This window comes from Lissotriton helveticus, chromosome 4_1, assembly GCF_964261635.1.
Source record: "Lissotriton helveticus chromosome 4_1, aLisHel1.1, whole genome shotgun sequence".
NCBI classification, from domain to species: Eukaryota; Metazoa; Chordata; class Amphibia; order Caudata; family Salamandridae; genus Lissotriton; species Lissotriton helveticus.
This window is the reverse complement of record NC_136063.1, coordinates 66,888,035-66,910,174: the sequence shown is the minus strand read 5'-3', so window position 1 is coordinate 66,910,174 and position 22,140 is coordinate 66,888,035. Positions and strand designations below refer to the sequence as shown.

General features: G+C 43.4%; 1 protein-coding gene across 1 annotated transcript in view; it reads right to left on the bottom strand.

The window, feature by feature from the left end:
* The window catches only part of LOC144827866 (embryonic protein UVS.2-like), a 92,373-nt gene that overhangs the window by 40,754 nt on the left and 29,479 nt on the right, over nucleotides 1-22,140 (bottom strand). Inside the window, exons 6-11 of the mRNA XM_078686031.1 lie at nucleotides 17,076-17,251; nucleotides 14,884-14,965; nucleotides 13,869-13,996; nucleotides 8,817-8,932; nucleotides 7,200-7,425; nucleotides 5,874-5,992 (exon numbers count right to left, since the gene is read on the bottom strand). Coding sequence (XP_078542157.1) covers nucleotides 5,874-5,992; nucleotides 7,200-7,425; nucleotides 8,817-8,932; nucleotides 13,869-13,996; nucleotides 14,884-14,965; nucleotides 17,076-17,251 — 847 coding nt within the window. The remainder of the gene's footprint in view (nucleotides 1-5,873; nucleotides 5,993-7,199; nucleotides 7,426-8,816; nucleotides 8,933-13,868; nucleotides 13,997-14,883; nucleotides 14,966-17,075; nucleotides 17,252-22,140) is intronic.

Below are 22,140 nucleotides of genomic sequence, written 5' to 3'. Positions count from 1 at the left end.
TAAGTTTTGGTCTTAAGTCTAACTGAGACCAATACTTAAGTCAAACTGAGACAAAAGTCTTACTGTACTACTTGTAAATGCCCTTTGTGAATACCGAAAGTCGTAAAGTTAGACTTTTGTCTCAGTTTACCTTTGTGAATTGGGCCCCTTGTGTTTTGTGGTTTATCTGAATCCCAAGTTAGCGAAAGGGGCTTGGTGCTGTTTGTAGTTGTGTGTCACCCAATCTAAATGTGGGCTCTGTATAGGTATTAGTAAAGAAGTAAGCACAATATTTATCTGCATTAATATACAATTGTTGACAAGTGGCCAAACAAGGACAGAAACTGGGCTATCTCTAATTTGCCCTCACGGAGGTCTTTGAAATACAGAAGCATGTCATCTGCATATAGAGACATGGAATGCGCCACTCGATCTATAGGGACCCCGCTGTGGCCCACCACCTGACGTATCCCTTGTGCGATTGGCTCACCCGCCAATATGAAGTGGAGAAGGGAAACAGGGCTACCCTGTTGAGCATGGCTAGACGCTTGGTAGGAATCGGAGACAGAGGGACCAGTTCTGGCCGTAGGTGATGAATATAGTAGTTTCACCCACCGAATATAAGCAGGAGGTATCCCGTAGCGAATCAAAGCAGCAAGCTTGGAGTCCCAGCCTAGGGTATCAAAGTCTTGATGGATATCTACAGAAAGGCAGCCGGCATATGGGTGGTCTCGGGCAACATCTATTATTCCAAACAGGACCCTTATGATCAAGGAGGTGTTACGTTGAGGAACAAAACCACATTGATCCGTATGGATCAAGTGTGGGAGTAATGGGAGCAGTGGGCGGGCCAGAATTTTACTGAGAATTTTATATTCTGTATTCAGTACCAATGCCGGGGTTTAACAAGGATGTTCCGAGAGCTTTGCTAATGAGGGAGGGGAGCACGTATTACACATCTAGTGATGTATATTATAATTCCTCCAGCTGTGGCACCAATTTTGCGGCATAGGTGGAATAGAATTCCACCGAAATTCCGTCAGATCCGTGTGTTTATTGCGGGACAAATCTGATGGTGTCACGAATCTCGCTCACCAGGATAGAAGCATCAAGTTCTTCACTTTCCCGTGTGGGCACCCTAGGCAGAGCTGCTCGGTGTTGAAACTCAGATAGTTCTATAAGGTCGGGTGGCTGCAGAGCCATGTATGAAGTGGTGCAATAGTCTATGAATGCTGTTGATCCCCAGTTGTGTCACCACTGGTCCCTGCGTGAGTGTGGAGATTGATAAGATAGGCTTAGGAGACGGTTCCGCACAAACTAACTGAGCCAGGAGGGTGCCCGCCCTGAGTGTAGGCTCTCTGGCCAATCAAAGCACCATGCACTACTACCTTAAATGCTTCACATTCCACCAATGGTGAGGAAGCCGTACCAGCATTGTCGGAGAAATATGTATTAATGGTTGTGGCAAAAGTTTCTCTAAATCAGACGTCTTCTGAGAGACGTGGCTGCAGGCACCAGGTTGGTCTGGGAGCAGGAAGCCGTCCCCATGAGAGTGTAATTTCCACTGGGTTGTGATCTAAAATTGTGCTACCCAGATACGTAGCATGTGTAATGCAGGACCGAGGAATCTGTGGGCAGAAAAAGGGCCTTTCCTCACCTCAATGAGTGCAGCTGTCGGGGCAGTTGAGGAGCATACAGACCACAACATGGAGCGGCCCGTTGACCGCACCAGACCCACTCACGGCAGCAAAAAAGCTCAGTGTGTGGTCCGCTCGTACACAGTCACGTCAGCTATGCAGCCCAATTGCAGGGTAATAAGCTCTGGAGACCGCCTGGGCCACTCTTACACTGCAACCTCCGAGTTCACTCGGGTATCTGCTGCTAAAGCTGCTCCTCTCCACCTGCCATTTTGTCAGTGCGGGAGGTATAGGAGTTTTTAGTACTCCAGCCGTCTTTTAGCCTCCACACACCTGCAGGTGGTGGTAGTGCACAACAAAGCACCACTCCACGGCTGAGTAGGAACCCAATGCTGCACGTAGGTGTTGGATAAAAGTAGGATGTTGGTGACTGGGTCCTTTAATCACACAGATTACGCATTAGCCATCTTGGGCTGTTGGTCATGCCCCCCATGTTTTTAATATATCTTAAAAGGGACTTACATCCTGCCTCACTTTTTATTGGTCCCTATGCTTGCCAGTTTACTTTCCTCCGTTTCCATATGTTGTAGCCTGCTCTCCCTTTGGTATCTTTCTTATCAATTTCCCACAGCCTAACTACTCATTCCCATCCGCGTTGGCGGTTCAAACTTTTTTTTCTCATGGTTAACACTCCATACTGTTTACTGTTTACATTTTGTTATCTTTCCTTCTAAACTCCTAATATTGCTATATTTTACTACTAAGCAGGCAGTCACAATTGTAGCTACCTTACAGTTAAGAAGGGCTTGATATAAATGGTGCAGCAGGTGCATTCGCACCTGGGCCAAAAGCTCTAGGGACCTGACTAAACAAAGATTATTGCTAAAGTTTACTACTAAACAGAAAGTCACAAGTGCAGTTATCTTGCAGGCAATAGGGTCATGATTACTATGGTGCTGAAGGTGCAGTGACAGCGGAACAAAAAGCTCTAGGCAGACCACCAAACACCTGATATTGCTATATTTAACTACAAAACAGGCAGTCAAAGTGCAGTTACCTTGCAGGCAATACGGTTATGATTGAAATAGTGCAGCAGGTGCAGTGGCACTAGGGCCAAAAGTTGCCATATGTCCTCTAAACACCAATTATTGCTAAATTTTACATCTAAACAATCAGTCACAAATGCAGTTATCTTGCAGGCACTAGGGTCAAGTTTGAAATGGTGCAACAGGTGCAGTGGCACCACAGCAAAAAGCAGTCTTACCTCCTCTAAACAACTGATATTGCTATATTTAACTACAAAACAGGCAGTCAAAGTGCAGTTACCTTGCAGGCAATACGGTTATGATTGAAATAGTGCAGCAGGTGCAGTGGCAGTAGGGCCAAAAGTTGCCATATGTCCTCTAAACACCAATTATTGCTATATTTTACATCTAAACAATCAGTCACAAATGCAGTTATCTTGCAGGCACTAGGTTCAAGATTGAAATAGTGCAGCAGGTGCAGTGGCACCAGGGCCAAAAGTTGTCAGAACTCTAAACACCAAGTATTGCAATGTTTAACAACGTAACAGGTGGTCTAAATGCAGTTATCTTGCAGGCACTAGGGTCATGATTTGAATGATCCAGCATGTGCAGTGGCACCAGGGCAAAAAGCTCTAGGGACCCCACCAAATGCCTAATATTGCTATATTTTCCTTCTAAATAGGGATTCACAAGTGCAGGTACCATGCAGTCAATAGAGTCATGATTGAAATGGTGCAGCAGGTGCAGTGGCACCACAGCAAAAAGCAGTCTTACCTCCTCTAAACACCAAATATTGCTATATTTAACTCCTATACAGGCAGTCACAAATGCAATTATCTTGCAGGCACTAGGATCATAATTTCAATTGTGCAGCAGGTGCAGTGGCCCTGGGCCCAAAAGTTGTGGGACTTTTTTTCTTACATTAAGGCTTCCTAGCATTTACTGTTTACTGATACTTATCTTCCCTTGGCTGCACTCATTTAAAACTTGCTTGTTTAACTCTGCTTTAGTGGGTGGGACTTTTATCACATTTCACATTCCTTTTGTATTGTTCCGCTAATAAAATTGCATTTTTTTCTGTGTCATGTGTTTATAGATTACAACACTGGGTCCGATTCACAGAACTAATCTGAGACAAAATCCTAAACTTACTACTTTCGGTATTCACAGAATGCATTTAGTAGTCTTAAGTTAGGATTTTGTCTAAAGTTAGGACTTTGTCTTAAGACAAACTTAAATTTAACTTCAGTTTAACTCAAGTTTAACTTAAGTTTAACTTAAGTTTAACTTAAAACAAAATCCTAATTTAAGACAAAATCCTAATTTAAGACTACTAAATGCCTTCTGTGAATACCAAAAGTAGTAAGTTTAGGATTTTGTCTCAGATTAATTCTGTGAATCGGCCCCATTGTTTTCTTCTCTGTGTCAAGTGTTTGTTGTTGGGCATTATGTAGTGTAAACTTGAACAAACTGATTGCAGTGCATTGCATGAGCACGCTCCCTGGAGCTCTGAGGGGATGTTTTAACCTCCTTTATCTGTTGGGGCAGTTTATGTATAACATTACAGCTCCAGACAACTCTTGGATTTATACATGGTCATGTGCCTGTTCTAAAAGTATTCCTTGAGTTTTGTGATTGCTTGCAGCCTATTCCTTTGACTTGCCTGGAAAGTCTGTATAGTTTCAGTAGCAGTAAATTTAAAAATTCCAGCAGCTGGGCATTGCTGTCGCGTTGCATCAAAGCTTGTCTTTATAAACAAGCGTGTTTGGTGACTCTATGTGATTTGTGCTGCTGTGTTTTTTTGAAAGGTATGTATTATTTTAGAATGCTTTTAAATTAAAAAAAACATATTGTTTTCCCTTGGTGTGAGTTCTCCACTGTTTTAACCCAAAAGATTTAAGTTAGTAAGCAGGTAGGTGGTAAGACTTTGTTTTTTTGGGACTGGCCTTTACTGTGCAGATTGTATTGTTCTAGCACAAAACATGTTATATCATTTGCTGTATTTTCCTTGGCCCATATGAATAAGCAAAGTGGTAATTCAGCGATACTCTGTAAACTGAAGCAGGGGTTATTTCCTAATAGTGAGAAGTTTTGCAGTTAGTCTTTCCATGGATGTAAAATGCATTCATATTTATTTGCATACTTTTAAAGCGTGGTATTTTTAGCTTAATAATTGCTAAAAATAGTTTTCTGAAGTAATTTAAACAGGCTCCTGTATTTTAATTGTTATATAATATAAAGAACACCAACTGCACATTCTTAAAACAGGCAAAGTGCAGCTATCTAGTTATCATGATTTCAACGTTTTAGCAAGTACAGTGGCACCGGTACTTATAAACAATGCCTTGTAAGAAAATACAGGATGTTTTACAACATACAAACTTCAAAGTATATAGAACAATAATTGAAAATGTCACAGTGTAACATTTAAATAAAGGAAAATTGTAAATCGTAAGTAACACAATGCCAATGACAAGGCAAGTGGAAATATTTACTATATGTTCATTATTGTTTCAAAATGCATGTTCATGCTTACTTTTTTTCGCAATAATAATAAAAAATGTGCAGAGCAAAATAAAATAAAACTTTGTAAAAGAAATCTGCAATATAAATAACTTGCACATCTCAATACAACAATAGTCTAACTTTCAGTGTGTTTCTTTCACTTATAATGCACAACTGCTCATCTAAAAAATGTAATGTAAATTTTCATTTGTTTATCTTACCAATGGGCAATAACCAAACAACACCTTTTAATCTAGTTATAATAATCTTGTTTTGCAAAAAACGTGCTTACGATGTACTTGTATGTTTTTTCATCCCACTCTTTACCTAATCTCCCCATAGCTGCAACATTTTCAAGTCTACTTGTCAGGTGCATTTTTTTATGTTTGTCCATTTACCTAATCTCCCCTCTTTATAATACCACTAGTAACATCACAATATATTTCCTTTTTGTACATAAACAAGTCATAACACTTTAACAGACTTTCTGTAACTTATATTGTATAACTTCTCAGCATACTACAATTTACAAAAAAAGCTTCTTATTAATCACATATACGAAACCTAATGCATTTAATAATGCTTGTTTAAAGCTGTTCTGGAAAGTAATGAAGTCATACCGCCCTCTGGCAAACATTCTAAAAGGTTCTTCATGATCCCAGGGTCCACCAGGCTTTCGTTCTTTTTTCTCAGTACTAAAATGACATTCGGTAGCTCCAGCACTTACCTTGGATCCAGCTGGAGCCGTGATGTAGTAGCCGCAGTCCATGTTGGAATCGTAATTGTTGGGGAAGTTAGGGGATGAGACGGTGCCGTCAGAGCTGGTGAATGTGCCGCCACATTTTACTGTCAAACAGAAGAAAAAATCATCTTAGTGCTCTGCGCATAGAGTACCGGTGATGAGTGTACAAAGTCCCATGCACAAGACACATCTCAGCTTCAGCTCTTCCACAACTGTGTGCCAAACCAGAGCCAGGCGTATAGTCCTGCCTGATGCCCCCGACACGCTGTTTGTGCTTCAGCTCACATGTCCCCAAAAATAGTGGTACATGGCAAGAAACTGGAGACATGGCATGGGGTTCCAGTCAGAAAGTACACATATGTGTCAGGATGGTAAATTACAGAGCTCATGTCACTGCCAATAGAGGACCCCCACTTTCAGAGATTCTTCTCACTACTCTCCCACGTCACTAATCATATGTGTTTCAATATATTTTGTGCACAGTGTGATCTTTGTCACCCCCCCGATCATCGGTGGCCAAGACTCCACAGGCAGAGAAATCAGAAACAAAACACTGCTAATCCATGAACCACCCCCAGCTCCTTTCCCTAGACTCAAGGTGATTTTGTCAGTGTACTGGGCCCGCAACATCTTGTATTTCATGGTGAGACCTCTATTGACTCTCAGAAACAAGCACTTCCTGCAGTGAGCCATATGCCAACACGCCCAGGTATCAAGGGAGCACAGCTCACTGGGTCCCAACAAGAGGTTGTTGCGTCTTCCCTTCCCCATTGCTGTAGAAGGCCCTTGCTTCTGCCCTCTCTCCCCAATCTGGGAGCGCCCTGACACCCAGGACCGTACCATTGATGTAGGAGGTCTCTGAGTCCTCCGTCCCCTGTCTGAGGGTAGCCTGACACCAAGGACCATACCATTGCTTTAAGAGACCTATGTGACTTTCCTCCACTGACTGAGAGCGGCCTGACACCAAGGACCGTACCATTACTGTAGGAGGCTTCTACAGTCCTGCTCCCTGAATGTGAGTGGCCTGCCACCAAGGACATACCATTGCCATAGCGGTGCTTTGCAACCTCGTTCCCATGACTGAGAGCGCCCTGACACCAAGGACCGTACCATTGCTGTAGGAGGCTTCTGCATTCTTGCTCCCTGAATGAGAGCAGCCTGACACCAAGGATCATACCATTGCTGTAGGAGGCTTCTACATTCCTGCTCCCTGACTAAGAGCGGCCTGACACCAAGGACCGTACCATTACTGTAGGAGGCTTCTACAGTCCTGCTCCCTGTCTGAGAGCAGCCTGACACCAAGGACCATACCATTGCTGTAGGAGGCCTTGAACCCACTGGCGGTGATGGAGCCGTCTGTCACAAACTCCAGCAGCATCTCATTTCCAGAAGACATGAATGGCTGAAGCTGCCCGGTCCCACACGCTTTGCTGATTAAGACTGGAGCTGCCTTACTGTCGCCATCGTAAATTGTGAGGTAGTCGGAGTCGCAGTTTGAGGAGGATTGGAGATCGAAAGCATCAAACTGTAGGAGAATCTGAGAAGAAAGAGCAGTACATCAGACATACAACCTCCAGGGTGTCTAGAACTTTCTATCCATCATTTGTTTAAAAAGGACTGATTTTCTGTTTTTGAAAGTAATCCGCAGACTAGACTCAGCCGGTGATTTTGCATTGACTTGTTCTGTTTCCAGCCTCCTTCACCACCATCCCTAAACTTCATTTGTGTGTTCAAAGAGACATGACACCCTTATGCTGTCCCTGCACCTCCTGTCTTCTCTCATGGTGCCTCTACTTGGAACCAACCCTGTTCTGAAGCTTTGGTGCCTCTTGTGAAGAAGTTACACACTGGGTTCTTGTTGCCTGTGCTAAGCTGGGGCTGTCAGTCAAGTTAAAGGAGTAACTGAGAGAGCCAAGCTGGGGTAAGTTTCAAGGAGCATGGTACAGTTGTCTCCTCATTGGGCTCTTAAGGAAGGCCCTCCACCTCTCTGGGCACAATCACCTGTGTCCTACCTTTGAGTGTGAGTGATGCCCACCAGCAGACCATGACAGGAAGAAGGCTGCACCTCTTCAGATGAAATCTCACAAAGGATTTCCACACTGGGAACAGATGCTCATGCTTTGTGCAAGAGTTGACGGTGATTATTGAGCAGAGAAATATCACATACAATAGCATTGTAGCCAGAATATCAGCTATCACAACATCCAGAGTGTGTACATCTAAGTAAAGATTTACTACTCTACACATCAGCCTACCTTGAAGCCATGTACCTATATATTCTCAAGTTAAATGTGAAATAAGTACCGAAGTCTCACTTACCTATACATATTGACCTAAACCATACTTTGTTAGCTGATATTTTGGCTAAGATGTTTTTGTAGCACTGTATTCAAAACTCAATATTCTTGTACCATACACTCAGGGGGTAACACCTTTTGCTGTGCACCTCAGTAGTTTGTCCTGCTACACTGCCCACGAATAGGGTAATCCTTGTGTGCCCAAGTCCTTTGGGGAACTTGACTGGCATTCCCTCTCACCATTGCTTATTGCCCACATGTGGCATTTCTTTGAAGTGGAATTTGAACTTGATTAAAGTCTGACTTATTTGCCCCTTGTAGACCCACTCTTTAAGTTGTATTCTGTCTACTCTGCGCTGGCAGCACTACTGTCGATTTCAATAATACCTTCTGGTTCTTCTCCGAAGCTCTGCAGCTTTGGTGCTGACGCCATTGGAGAGAAAATCCCAAGGGCAGATCCTTCTCCTCCTCTTTGTTGGACCACTCTAACCAGAGAAACCTTTCTCAGCAGCTACCTCGGCTACCAATCAGGCAGCTCCTAACCCAGCGCGGTACTCTAAGTCCCACCCCTCAGGACTCTGACAGGAGGAAAGTGCGACTAGCTCCATCAGCTTCTCGGTGAAGAACCTACCTTATTGGAAGGCACTCGGATCAGGTAGACACAGTTGACATTGTTTGGGTACGAGGAAGGGTTATTGGAAGATGCCAGGGTGCCGGTCGGGTTAGATAAAATAGTGCTGCAAACACCTAAAACCAAATATGAAAAGGAAAATTCTTTAAATATTAATTTCTTGAAACTGCACAATGACCTGACAGGTTGAGTTTCCTCCCTCCCATGGCTCCTACTGAGAATTATTTCTCATTTAGATTCACTAGTATTTAAGCTGGAATCTTATATCTCCACCAGGAGGAAGACTCTTGACCTAAACATTGGTCTCTGTGGCTGGTGCAGGTCTTAGCAATGAAATGGAAGCTCAGACAAAAATATAAGTAGGTACCAAAACCTACACTAGGCACACTGAACTTCAACACAATCTGTCCTGGTGCAGATAAAATGGCAGCAGAGGTGGGATAGATTTTTTTGGGAGACAGATACAAATTAAACTGTGCAAAAGCTAATTAATTTGGACCAAGAACAGAATCGTTCTACCACTCCACTTTCTCTTTACTGGTCTAAAGTGACTTCAGAGTTCAGGTCAAAGAAACCTACATGGTGTATATCTATAAGGCCACATAACTCCTAATGCGAAGAAGATAATGAACCCAACGGCTGGGATATTTTCAAAGCTGGGAACCCAAATGTCAAGCTGCATAAAGGGAACAAACAGGGTCATAGTAGAACTCTAACATTCAAACCATCTGAAACTCCAATATAAGAGGAATATTTTTCCATAAAGTAGTAGATTGTGCTTGGAACTCATCAGGTGATGCACACTGAGACCCAGTCAGAGGATAAATTACGTAATTCTCCCAAGAATGGGATTCCACCAGCGGATAAATGCAAGGATCCCATCGGTGAATGGATACGGGGGAGGCATAATGTCGGAGAGCGTAACTGCTCCATCTTCCAAAATGCAGGAATGCACTGTATTTACACCAATACAATGCTCCCCTGTGTTTTCCATAGTGCTGGCGCTAAAATTAGCTGCATAGTGCCAACGCAGGCGCCCTTGCCCCATAGTGCAAGGGTGCCTGCATTGCAGGGAATGATTGTTTATGGTGTCCCTTCCTGCACATAAACAATCCTTTATGGTGATTTGTTACTTCTATGTGTGCTGCTGAATGCAGCATGAATAGAAGTAGCAAATCGACAATATTCAATGATTGTTTATGTCCAGGAAGGTGTCTCTTCCTACACATAAATATTCATTAATGGCGTTTTGCTCTTTCTATGTGTTCTGCAGAATGCAAAAACGTGGAGAAATAAAAGCATTTCTCCTTGTTCCTACAGTGTAACGCCTGCTGTTGCATGACGTTAGTTTTGGTGCTGCCTCAGATTTACACCTCCTTGTGAATCTGGGCAGCATCTAAAAGCAATGGCAGTTGTGGTGGAACGCCCACAGCAACACCCACTGCAAGCTCCTTTCACACTAAACGATGCATGTGAGGGAGACATTTTTACAAGGCGGGGTTAAGCCACAAAAAGGGGTTACGACACTTTGTAAATATGGAGAAGGGCATATCGCCACCAGAACGTCGCTAAGAGTGGCGTTCTGGTGGCGTTATCCCCTTGTAAATATGCCCCTGGGATTGCTACATGATACGAATTTAAAACTCTCATGAAAGGAAGAATGTTGATATTCCAACAAGGGGGTGAATGCAAGGAATCAATCAGTAGATGGATGCTCGGATCCTATCAAAGGTCAGTGATGGTGTCTCATCGGTGGATGTAGCCAGGATGCGATGAGTACATGAATGCTGGGATTCCATTTTGTGTCAGTCAAACTAAGGCATACGTAAAGAGATCCTATTAGGATATATGTCCTGCTATCTTATCAGGAGGTCAGAAAGGATCCGTTAGTAGAACCAAAGTGAACATTGTAGCCAGAAATAATTAGTGGGATCCTATTTACATATGAAGGCTGGGATCCAATTAGTAGCAAATTCCAGGATCCACTGGATTTATGCCAGGAGATGAATTTTGGTACTATCTCATAAGGGAACACATGGTGGGATGCCATCATGAACTGAATACTGACAGCACACTAGGATAAATGCTGGGAACTAGTCAGTGGATAAATGGTGGAATCCAGTCAGGGGATAAATGCTGGAATCTAATAAGAGGATAACTGCTGGGATCCAATCAGGGGATAAATGCTGGAATCCAATCAGGTTATAAACGATGTAAATGTAAAAATTGATACGATGGAATCCAGTTAGGATAAATGCAGGCATCCAGTCAAGGGATAAATGCTGGAATCCACTTAAGGGATAAATGCTGGGATCCAGTCAGGAGATAAATGCTGGGATCAGTTCAGGGGATAAATACTGGAATCCAATTAGGGTATAAATGCTGGAATCCAATCAGGGGATAAACGCTGGAATCTAATAAGGGGATAAATGCTGGAATCCAATCACTGGATAAATGCTGGGATCCAGTCAGGGGATAAATACTGGAATCCAATCAAGGGAAAAATGCTGGAATCCAAACCGCGGCTAAATGCTGGAATCCAATCAGGGGATAAATGCTGAAATCCAGTCAGGATAAATGCTAGAATACAGTTATAGGATGAGTGTTGGGATCTAATCAGGGGATACATTCTGGTATCGAATGAAGGGATAAATGCTGGAATATAAGATAGGGATAAATGTTGGATTCCAATCAGCGGATAAATGCTGGAATCCAGTTATGGGATAAATGTAGGAATCTAATCAGTGGATGAATGCTGGAATCCAGTAATGGGATAAATGTTGGAATCTAATCGGGATACATTCTAGTATCGAATCAGGGGATAAAGCCTGGAATATAAGACAGGGATAAATACTGGAATCCAACCAGGGGATACATGCTGGGCCCCAATCAGCAGCTAAATGCTGGAATCCAATCAGGGGGTGAATGCTGGAATCTAGCCAGGATAAATGCTAGAATCCAGTAATGGGATAAATGTTGGGATCTAATCAGGGGTTACATTCTGTTATCGAATGAGGGGATAAATGCTGGAATATAAGACTGGGATAAATGTTGGAATCCAATCAGGATAAATGCTGGAATCCAGTTATGGGATAAATGTTTGAATCTAATCAGGGGATAAATTCTGGTATCGAATGAGGGGATAAATGCTGGAAACCATTCAGGGGATACATGCAGGAACTCACTGAGGCAATGCAATTCAGGATTCCCGGGGCCAATAATTGTCAGGCCAATAAGTTATTAATGCTGGGATCCTATTAGGGAACAAACACTGGGATCCCATCAGGAGATAAATGCTGCCATCATGTCATAAGATGAATGCTGAGATCCTCTCTGGGAAAAGATGCTGGGATCCTACTGGGGACAAGTGTTGAGATCCTATCAGAGGATAAATGCTGAAATCGCTACAGGATGAGACAAAGGCTGGAATTCAGCCAGGGGATAAATACTGGCATCTCATCAGGAGACAAATGCTGAGATTTCATCCTAACAGCAGGAAGAGCAAAGAGTGACTATCTGTAGCAGGTTTTAGCTCTCAGCAGGGCAATAGGATAGTTCTAGATGCTTGCCATAGCTGATGATGGTGAAACATCTTTATCTTGGCTAATATTGTTAGATCTATTTGCATGACCAATGGGGAATAGTGGCTATTGGGTCAGATACAGCTCTAAAATGGGTCCGATAAACACAAAATGTCAGACTAGAGTTCTTCAAGTCATCAGAAGGGAAGGTTGAATGTGGAGTACCCAAGGGTACACCCTTACTCCCTCTCTTATTTTTCAAGCTGCTATTTCCTACCATTAGCGCCAGATACCTCAAATAATGCTTATTTGCTGATGACATACAGATCTACGTGCACGTGTTGGTCCCACAGGACACGGGGATGAATATAATTTGGCCAAGTTAAATGGAGCAAATCTGAGATGCTCTGCATAGGCTCAAGACACAGACTTCTGAATAACCTCGCTTAGCCCCCGGAGTTATTTGAGAGCCCATCCACCTTGACTAAGAAAGCAAAAAATCTGAGGGTCATCTGGGATACCGAATTGAACTTTGAGGCTCACATCAGCTCTGTAGAGCATTCAAATGTATTCAGCATAAGACAACTGAAACATACATTGCCCTACATCCAAAACAAATATCACAAAATCCTATCTGGTACACTGACTGATTCAAACCCAGATTATGCCAATTCCTTTCTGAGTTGGCTTCCAAAAATAAAACTGCTGAGATGCAACATGTACGAGACATGACGGCCCAACTTGTTTTAAAACTAAGGATATATCATGGCATATCAGCAGACTAGATTTCAGTGGTACCCATCCAAGAGCCCTATCAAAACGTCATTATCATATCAACAGGCTAGACTTCAGTGGTACCCAAACAAAAAACCCCTATCCAAAGGTCATTATCTTCAACAGGCTAGACTTCAATGGTACCCATCCAAGAGCCCTATCCAATGGTCATTATCTTATCAGCAGGCTAGACTTCGGTGGTACCCATCCAAGAGCCCTATCCAAAGGTCATTATCTTCAACTAAGCATTTGTTGTCTCAAGTGCATCAAGGGAACAGCATCAGCCTGTTTGTGGGAGTAAATTATTAGACATGTTCCCTCATGTAACCCAGGGTCCTTTGGCTTATCTCTTCTCAATGCTGGAAGTACTAACATTCAGGGAAAGGGAAACTGCAGATTCTCACTCATCGGCCCAAAGATTTTGAATATACTGCCTGCACCTGGATATTAAGAATAGAAATACTCTGCTTACCATTAGGAAAGCCTTACAGCATTCCTCTTGTGTTCTCTTTTTGCAGCACTTACATGTATGGTATTTTATATTCGTTAGTTAGGGACACTGGTGCCTAAACACAATAATTAAGTTCAGAGGGTGTGCTCTACAAATAAACTAGAAAAATACAATTGTCCCATGATGGATGATATTGGTGGAAGTTGAGCTGGAATCATTACAAAAGATAATATTACTGCCTACGAGGAAAAGATGCTGTGTCTGCTATGACATTTCAGCATCTATCTGCAGGCTTTCACTCCTTACCACACTGGTACAGGGCGTTGATTTTGGAAACATCCAGGTTGCTAAGCCCATATCTCTGTCCGATGACTGTGTTAGGATTTGGCTTTGGGACGATGGTCGGCTGTCCAGATTTGGTAGTGAAAGCATACCTGGGGAAAGGAAGACCTCACGGGTAAATCCCACCGTTTATGCACCATTATAACGCAGTATTAACCCATAGAACTCTACAGTGAGTCCAGGTGGGGACAGGTGAGGGTCAAATATTTGGTGTTTGCTTAATTCGATTCATATCTAAACTCAATCTCAATGTTGTTCTAGAACTATCCCCCTGCAGATCCTGCCCAGCTCAGTCTGAAACTTCTCAGTTCTCATTTTCATGACTCTCAAATCCATGTAGGCAACACACGCTCCCCGTACAGCCCTCACTCACACTCAGCATCTCAGATCCCAAAAAGCACTGATTTGAAAAATGTCTCCATTGTAGCCTCATAACATTTCCTCTTGTGACAGAGGCAGGCTTTAGTACTGAGGTACCAATCCTCATGTGATTCATCAATAATGGATCTTCCACTCTAAACTGAGCTGTTCACCAATTCAGACAACGTTCACCTGCCCATCCTCACATGTGGACATTCAACTCTATGGGAACAAGTTCAGTGACACAGCCATTACTCAACTTCACTTTCTTACCTTCACCATCTATGGCAGTTCCACACTCTGGTGCCCATATACACCAACCCAGCCATCATTCCGTACCCGCTTCACATACAGAGCATCAATCCTACTCCATCGGGCTATCAGAGGAAATATTTCATCAACAGAGCCAATAGGAGGTCTGTCAACAAGATACTTACGGTCTGCCTATCTTTAAATGAGGTGGGTGGTCCTAGGGTTTGGGGGAGAGGGTAATCCGTCATGTTTGCAAAGGAGTACCCTGTCTGCAATAATCTAAATCAGGGTCACTGTCTATATATAATAGCCTTTCATCAAAGTTGTAAACAGAAAATCTCTTCTTAGCTGCGCATTGGAGACTTACATCCCATAGTGCATCACGGAGGCGTAGTCGTACTCCAGGCCAAGGTTGTTGGTGTTCTCTTTGTTAAAGTTGCCGATGCTGTCTGTTGAGATGAGCAGACGGTACAGATGAGTTAGTGAGGACTGAGTCTGATATGGCACATTCCAATACAGAGAAGGTCCCAACTCACCAGGGGGCAGTGCTCCCATGTGCCATTTCAGGGGTTAGGAGTAGTCTAAAGGCAAAGCTGTCGAATTTGGAACATGGGGGGGGGGGGCAAATCTGGACCCTGGCATAAGATCGAAAAGCATGTGATTTGAGGTTAATCACTTAATAGCTTCAGCATGTGATAAGAAGATGTATAAATCTAAATTTAAATCCTATTTAATGAGGCGCACCATCTTGCTCCCAAGCGAGAATCACACTAAATAAATACCAGCGCCTACATACATCCGGGAGGGACGCACTGGAGTTTCCGCCAGGTTTAGAGATAGCTCACTGTTGTCCTTTTGAAGGGAAAATCATCATGTTTTTTCCTTATGAAATCTTTTTTGCCTCATAACGTGATCCATCTCCAGCGTGCACCCTTCACCTTAGATTGTATTGTACTGTATTGTGGTTGCATTTATATAGCGCTTATAATCCTTGACAAGGCACTGGAGCACACTGCTCCAGGCACCCAAGGTTTAGTGGTTAATCCAGTGGTTGTTGGTTATTGGGATAAATCTTGTGCTCTCAAGAAAACCATTCCATGCATTTACTCCAGTTTCTTTGACGAAGAGTAAATTATTTGGGGTTTGTGGTGATCATTTGGGAAGTGGATCGAGTATGCGAGTTCATGGAGATGATTTGTGGGATTAATACCTGAGAGGGAATAGGAATTATTAGTTTGCAGGTTTGACTTTCAAGGAAGAGGTGATTTCATTGAAACTTTGGAAGAAAATGAGGACATTCACAGAAATGCAATAGTAAAGATTAAGGCAAACATGATTGTGACGTAAAGTAGGCTGTGCCCGGAGAGTGGAGACATGCGTAGTATGAAAAACAAGGAGATAGTCATTCGAATTGAAAAGAAAGGGAGAGGGGAGTTTTTCATGCAGTTTTGGGAATACAGAAGAGGCTTTTTGAGAAGCCATGCAATCGGAGGATGAAAAAACTGTAGAAAGAAACACCATTATTTGTATGTGAGATATGGGAGTACGAAAGAGTGGTGCTCAAGGCGCTGTACATCCCAACCAGCCCCTGCCCCACTTAACAACGCATGCTTTGTGTCGGGTTTATGTTACTTTTCTAATTCAAACCCAAATTAAAGTGTTCAGGTGGGATTTACAATCCAAAGCAAATCGCGATTTGCGTTGAATTGTAACATAAAGTTATGCTTTGCGCTACCTTGCATTACTTTGCATTAAGGGGTATGTTCTATAGGTGTTGCACAAGTGTTACTATGCCTTCACCCATAGGTTTTGACAAAAATCCATATCTACAAAACATGGTAAACTGGGATTTGGGCTAAAATGCTGTGCCCCTCAAGGCAAGGGTAACGGGGTGAAATATTTTCATTTCTCCTTGTTTTTCCCACTTTGCATTCGTGCTGCATTGTTCAGCACACAAAGTGAGACAAGTCTCAAACCATCATTTTTGTATTGAAAGGGACCCTTTTCAGCACACAAACTAGGTGTCAGACAATGCAAACATTCTGGCCTATGGCGCAAGCGTCTCTGTGTTGGTGCATGTCTGCCTAAAGTCTGCCTCCAGCGCTGGGACACATCAGATGAGCGACACATCATAGTATTTCATTCACACGATGCAGCGCAGCAACTTAAGCTGAACACTTCTGTGTAAATCTGGACCCCGTGTCTCCGAAGCGGGCACTGCTGTTAGCAATCTCTGATCCTCATTATCGATTTCAGGAAAATGCATTTTAAACACAGGTCATAATTTATCCTGTGCCAGGCAATTTTTATGTGGTCCAGTTAATGCCCTCAGCTGTGGTAGCATTCGTGAAAAGGACACCAGATTGTGACAGTAACAAATATTGATCACCGTGACCAAGGATCAGATTTGCAGAACGTGTGCGTTGGCGGGTATCTGAGATCAAACCTAAGCTGAACCAATCGGGTGTCTAAATCAGTGCCAAGGTGTGCCCATCAGGAATCTGAGTTGTACTCAGTTTACCCTCTGAGTGGTAAGTGGAGCCCGGGGGTGACACTGACCGGGCGAGATGTTCTCCGTCACGATGGTCACATAGTTGTCGCGGTCGCTGCGGCTCTGCTCGTGGTAGAAGCCCAGGGAGTGCTGCAGCTCATGCTGGATGGTTCCTTTAGACAGACATCCCCCGGGAAGAGATACCTCCTGACCTCCACCTGTCTTCCCGATGTATGACCAGCACCTAGGGAAGAAGATGGACCAGGGAGACCCATAGATTACTACAATGGCACCTTTAGAGAAAGAATATTACAATCTTACTGCATACAAGGATCTGCCTGTGTGTCTCCTCTCTGACTGTAGCTATCTGCAAGGGATGAGGGGTTCTAGAAAAAGACAATGCGCAGGCTAGGTTGTGATGAAAGATCTTGCATCCAAAGGAAAGCTGTGCCATCCTGCACCAGTCTGATGCATTTCTGGCCTACCCAGTGATATTTTCTCCCAGTAGACTCCACATCAGTCTGCGCTGTAGCCCCTTGGAATCGGTCTTCAGACTCAATCTCAAAACCTTTCTTTTTGATAACTTCTCTTATGGTTGTGTAATCTTACAGTTCTCCCATCACTTTCATGAGCTTTCCGCTAGCGCCTTGGACACCTCCCGGAGGTAGCTGTGCGCTCTATAAATATCATGAATTGAATTGAATTTGTGAGTTTTGTCTGCCTGGGGGGACAGATCTACCAGCTGCACATGGGTACATCTGCTCAGTCCCCATCACTGGGATCCATACTCCAAAGCAGTCAGTTATCTGGTTGTGTGTGGCATGTTACATGTGTGTTCTGCAGCTCAGAAAGCATATGTATTGAGAGTGCTGTCCTAAAATGATGAGTCCCTTCAGGATGCCTTTATCACTTGTGTACTTGTTTCTTCCTCTGGAATCTTTGCATTTAGACCTCTTGGATCTATGGGTGAACCTAGTATATAAAGTATATCTCTTTTCTGCTAGGCACAACATTTTTGCCCAGCAAAAGGCCCTGGGACCCCCTCCTGCCTTGTGTTGTGATGGGCATCAAATAGAGAGCCTTGACCAGTCAAACATCAGACATGTCAAAGTCAGGCTAATGCACTGTAGCACTTAGTCTTAGCACCTTTGCTCCTCTGAAAAGGAGGATTACATACAGCACCCTATTGAAAGCGTGAAGACCCATCCCTGGCCATAGCAGAGGACAGCATAACATCCCCGATAGGATAACACTTCGCAAGGACTCAAACTGCACTGCACTAGAAGCATGCTAGGGTATTGCTTGCTGTATCTTGGCCACATGAGCAGCTAAGACCTTCTGTGTTTTATGTGTTCTCTATGTTAACTCCCTTGCTTTCCTGTGTGCAAATACAATTCCCATTCAAAATTAACAAACTAGCCCTTTTACTGTATTTTTTGTTAATCGTGTACAATCACTTTTATTGTACTGTGAGTTCCAAACCCTCAACCTCCTCTTGGAGCAAACCTTGGCTACTCAGCCTTGCTGCTTGCTCTAAAGCAGTCACAAGTACAACAGGAGAAACTTAGTAATTCAGTTGTGGTGCAAAGGGACCTGTGGCCCTGGGACACCAGCGGTGAATGATAGGGCACAGTAGGCACCAACCATTGATACTGCCCAGTAACCACTCACTGTCCCAGAAATCTTAATAATATCTTAACAGTTTTTTTTAAACAACTGTAAAAACAGTGGCCACTCACAGATTTGCAGCTTCAGTGAGGCTATTACGATGCTAAAAAAAACATATAAAATGTGTAATGTGGTGTAATGGTGCTGATTATATTTGAGGGACACGTGATTCACAGACAAAAAAACACACCATGCTAAGAAATTGATAGGAACCCATAGACAGAGCCATGGAGAACCCAGTGGAGGGATCCCATCACAACACAACACGAGGGAATGAACAAAGTGTACCGAGTTCAGCCATCAGAACCTCTACGGAATGTACAAAGCATAAAGGATCCAGCCATTAGCACCTCTGGGGAATGAAAAAAGCTCACAAGATCCAGCCATCAAATCTCTGGGAATGAACAAAGCACACAGGATTCAGCCATCAGAACCTCTTGGCAATTAACAAAGTATAAAGGATCCAGCCATCACAATATTAGGGAATGAACAAAGCGTACAAGATCCAGCCATCAGTACCTCTAGGGAATGAACAAAGCACACAGGATCCAGCCATTAGAACCTCTAAGGAATGAACAAAGCATACACGATCCAGCCATCACAACACTAGGGAATGAACATTGCATACAGGATCTAGCCATCAGAACCTATAGGGAATGAACGAAGCATATAGGATCCACCCATCAGAATCTTTAGGGAATTAACCAAGTATACAGGATCCAGTCATCAGAACCTCTAGGGAATGAACAAAGCATAAAGGATCCTGCTCTCAGAACCTCTAGGGAATGAACGAAGCATACAGGATTCAGACATCAGAACCTCTAGGGAATGAACAACGCATACAGGATTCAGCCATCAGAACCTCTAGGGAATGAACAAAGCACCCAGGATCCTGCTCTCAGAACCTCTAGGGAATGAACAAAGCACATAGGATCCAGCCATCAGAATCTCTTGGGGATGAACAAAGCACACAGGATCCAGCCATCAGACCCTCTAGGGAATGAAAAAAGCACACAGGATCCAGCCATCAGACCCTCTAGGGAATGAACAAAGCATACAGGATCCAGCCATCAGAACCTCTAAGCTATTTATAGTCCAGTGGTGCCCAGCACTGAGTGCCTAAAACAGTAGATGGGAATACATGGAACTGCAGATCTATCACACAGAGTGAACGGACCCTTGCGATATACTGTCACTGAGAGGTCAAACCCATTTGGAATTATTTCTCACAGAGAGGTGAAACTCCATGAAAGGCCCACCACTAAACCCACATCACAGTAAAAGCCTGTCACTGAGAGTCCACTGCCCATTTAAAGAATTTCACTTTGAGTCCACTGTCCATGGAAAATCTTTCACTGAGAGTCTTCTGCCCATGGAAAATCTTTCAATGAGAGTCCATGGCCCATTTAAAGAATTTCACTGAGAGTCTACTGCTCATACAAAGTCTTTCACTGAGAGTCCACTTCCCATTTAAAGTATTTCACTGAGAGTCTACTGTCCATGGAAAGCCTTTCACTGACAGTCCACTGCCGATGGAAAGTCTTTCACTGAGAGTCCACTGCCCATTTAATGAATTTCACTGAGAGTCTTCTGCCCATACAAAATCTTTCACTAAGAGTCTTCTGCGCATATAAAGTCTTTCACTGAGAGTCTTCTGCGCATATAAAGTCTTTCACTGAGAGTCTTCTGCCCATACAAAGTTTTTCACTGAGAGTCTTCTGCCCATACAAAGTCTTTCACTGTGAGTCTTCTGCCCATACAAAGCCTTTCACTGAGAGTCTTCTGCCCATACAAAGTCTTTCACTGAGAGTCTTCTAACCATGGAAAGTCTTTCACTGAGAGTCATCTGCCCATACAGAGTCTTTCACTGAGAGTCCACGGCCCATACAAAGTCTTTCACTGAGAGTCTTCTGCCCATACAAAGTCTTTCACTGAGAGTCTTCTGCCCATACAAAGACTTTCACCGAGAGTCTTCTGCCCATACAAAGTCTTTCACTGAGAGTCTTCTGCCCATGGAAAGTCTTTCAATGAGATTCTTCTGCTCATACAAAGTCTTTCACTGAGAATCTTCTGCCCATACAAAGTCTTTCACTGAGAGTCTTCTGCCCATGGAAAGTCTTTTACTGAGAGTCTTCTGCCCATGCAAAGTCTTTCACTGAGAGTCTTCTGCCCATACAAAGTCTTTCACTGAGAGTCTTCTAACCATGGAAAGTCTTGCACTGAGAGTCATCTGCCCATACAGAGTCTTTCACTGAGAGTCCACGGCCCATACAAAGTCTTTCACTGAGAGTCTTCTGCCCATACAAAGTCTTTCACTGAGAGTCTTCTGCCCATACAAAGACTTTCACCGAGAGTCTTCTGCCCATACAAAGTTTTTCACTGGGAGTCTTCTGCCCATGCAAAGTCTTTCACTGAGAGTCTTCTGCCCATACAAAGTCTTTCACTGAGAGTCTTCTGCCCATACAAGGTCTTTCACTGAGAGTCTTCTGCCCATACAAAGTCTTTCACTGAGAGTCTCCTACCATTACAAAGTCTTTCTCTGAGAGTCTTCTGCCCATACAAAGTCTTTCACTGAGATTCTTCTGCCCATACAAAGTCTTTCACTGAGAGTCTTCTGCCCATGGAAAGACTTTCACTGAGAGTCTTCTGCCCATGGAAAGTCTTTCACTGAGAGTCTTCTGCCCATACAAAGTCGTTCACTGAGAGTCCACGGCCCATAGAAAGTCTTTCACTCAAATTCTACTGCCAATAAAGGGGCATCTCCCACTGATAGTTTCCATTCCTTGAGGGTCATATCTCAGTAGAGGATCTATCACTAACCCTCCCCTGACCACGGAAAGCCCTTTGATGAGCGCTCACACCCTATGGAGGACCATCTCTCACTGAGAGCCCTCAGCCCATGTACCGTCTATCATTTAAAATCCATCACGCATGTGGGGTCTTTCACGGTGAGTTTGCAACCCTTAGAAGGTCTCACAAGCAGAGAACACAACCCCTGGGGATATATCTCAGTGAGAGCCCACAGAAAATGGATGGTCATTCCTGAGGCAACAAAAACCATAGAGGGTCACTAAGTGGCAGTCAGCAGTTCAATGATAGTCACTGACTGCCGGCTTTCAGCTGACGAAAGGTCATTGCTCATTTAGGGTGTTGTACTACGTTATCATGTTGTTTTTTATATTGACCTAAAATGATATAGAGTATAGACATATTATTCTAAACTAAACATCTATACAGCTTGAAGATCTACATATCAATATAGAGTCCCCATTAGGTGCATTGTAAATCAATTGTGTTGCTGCGTTTTGAAATACTTGAAACTTGTGGATCAGAAGCGCAGGAAGACCGCATTAGACAGAGTTCCAAAAATCCGGTTTACTTAATATCAAGGACTGGACCAAGATTTTCTAGGAGTTAAAAGGCAGAAGGAGAGCAAACTTCGGACTACTTTCAACATACAATATC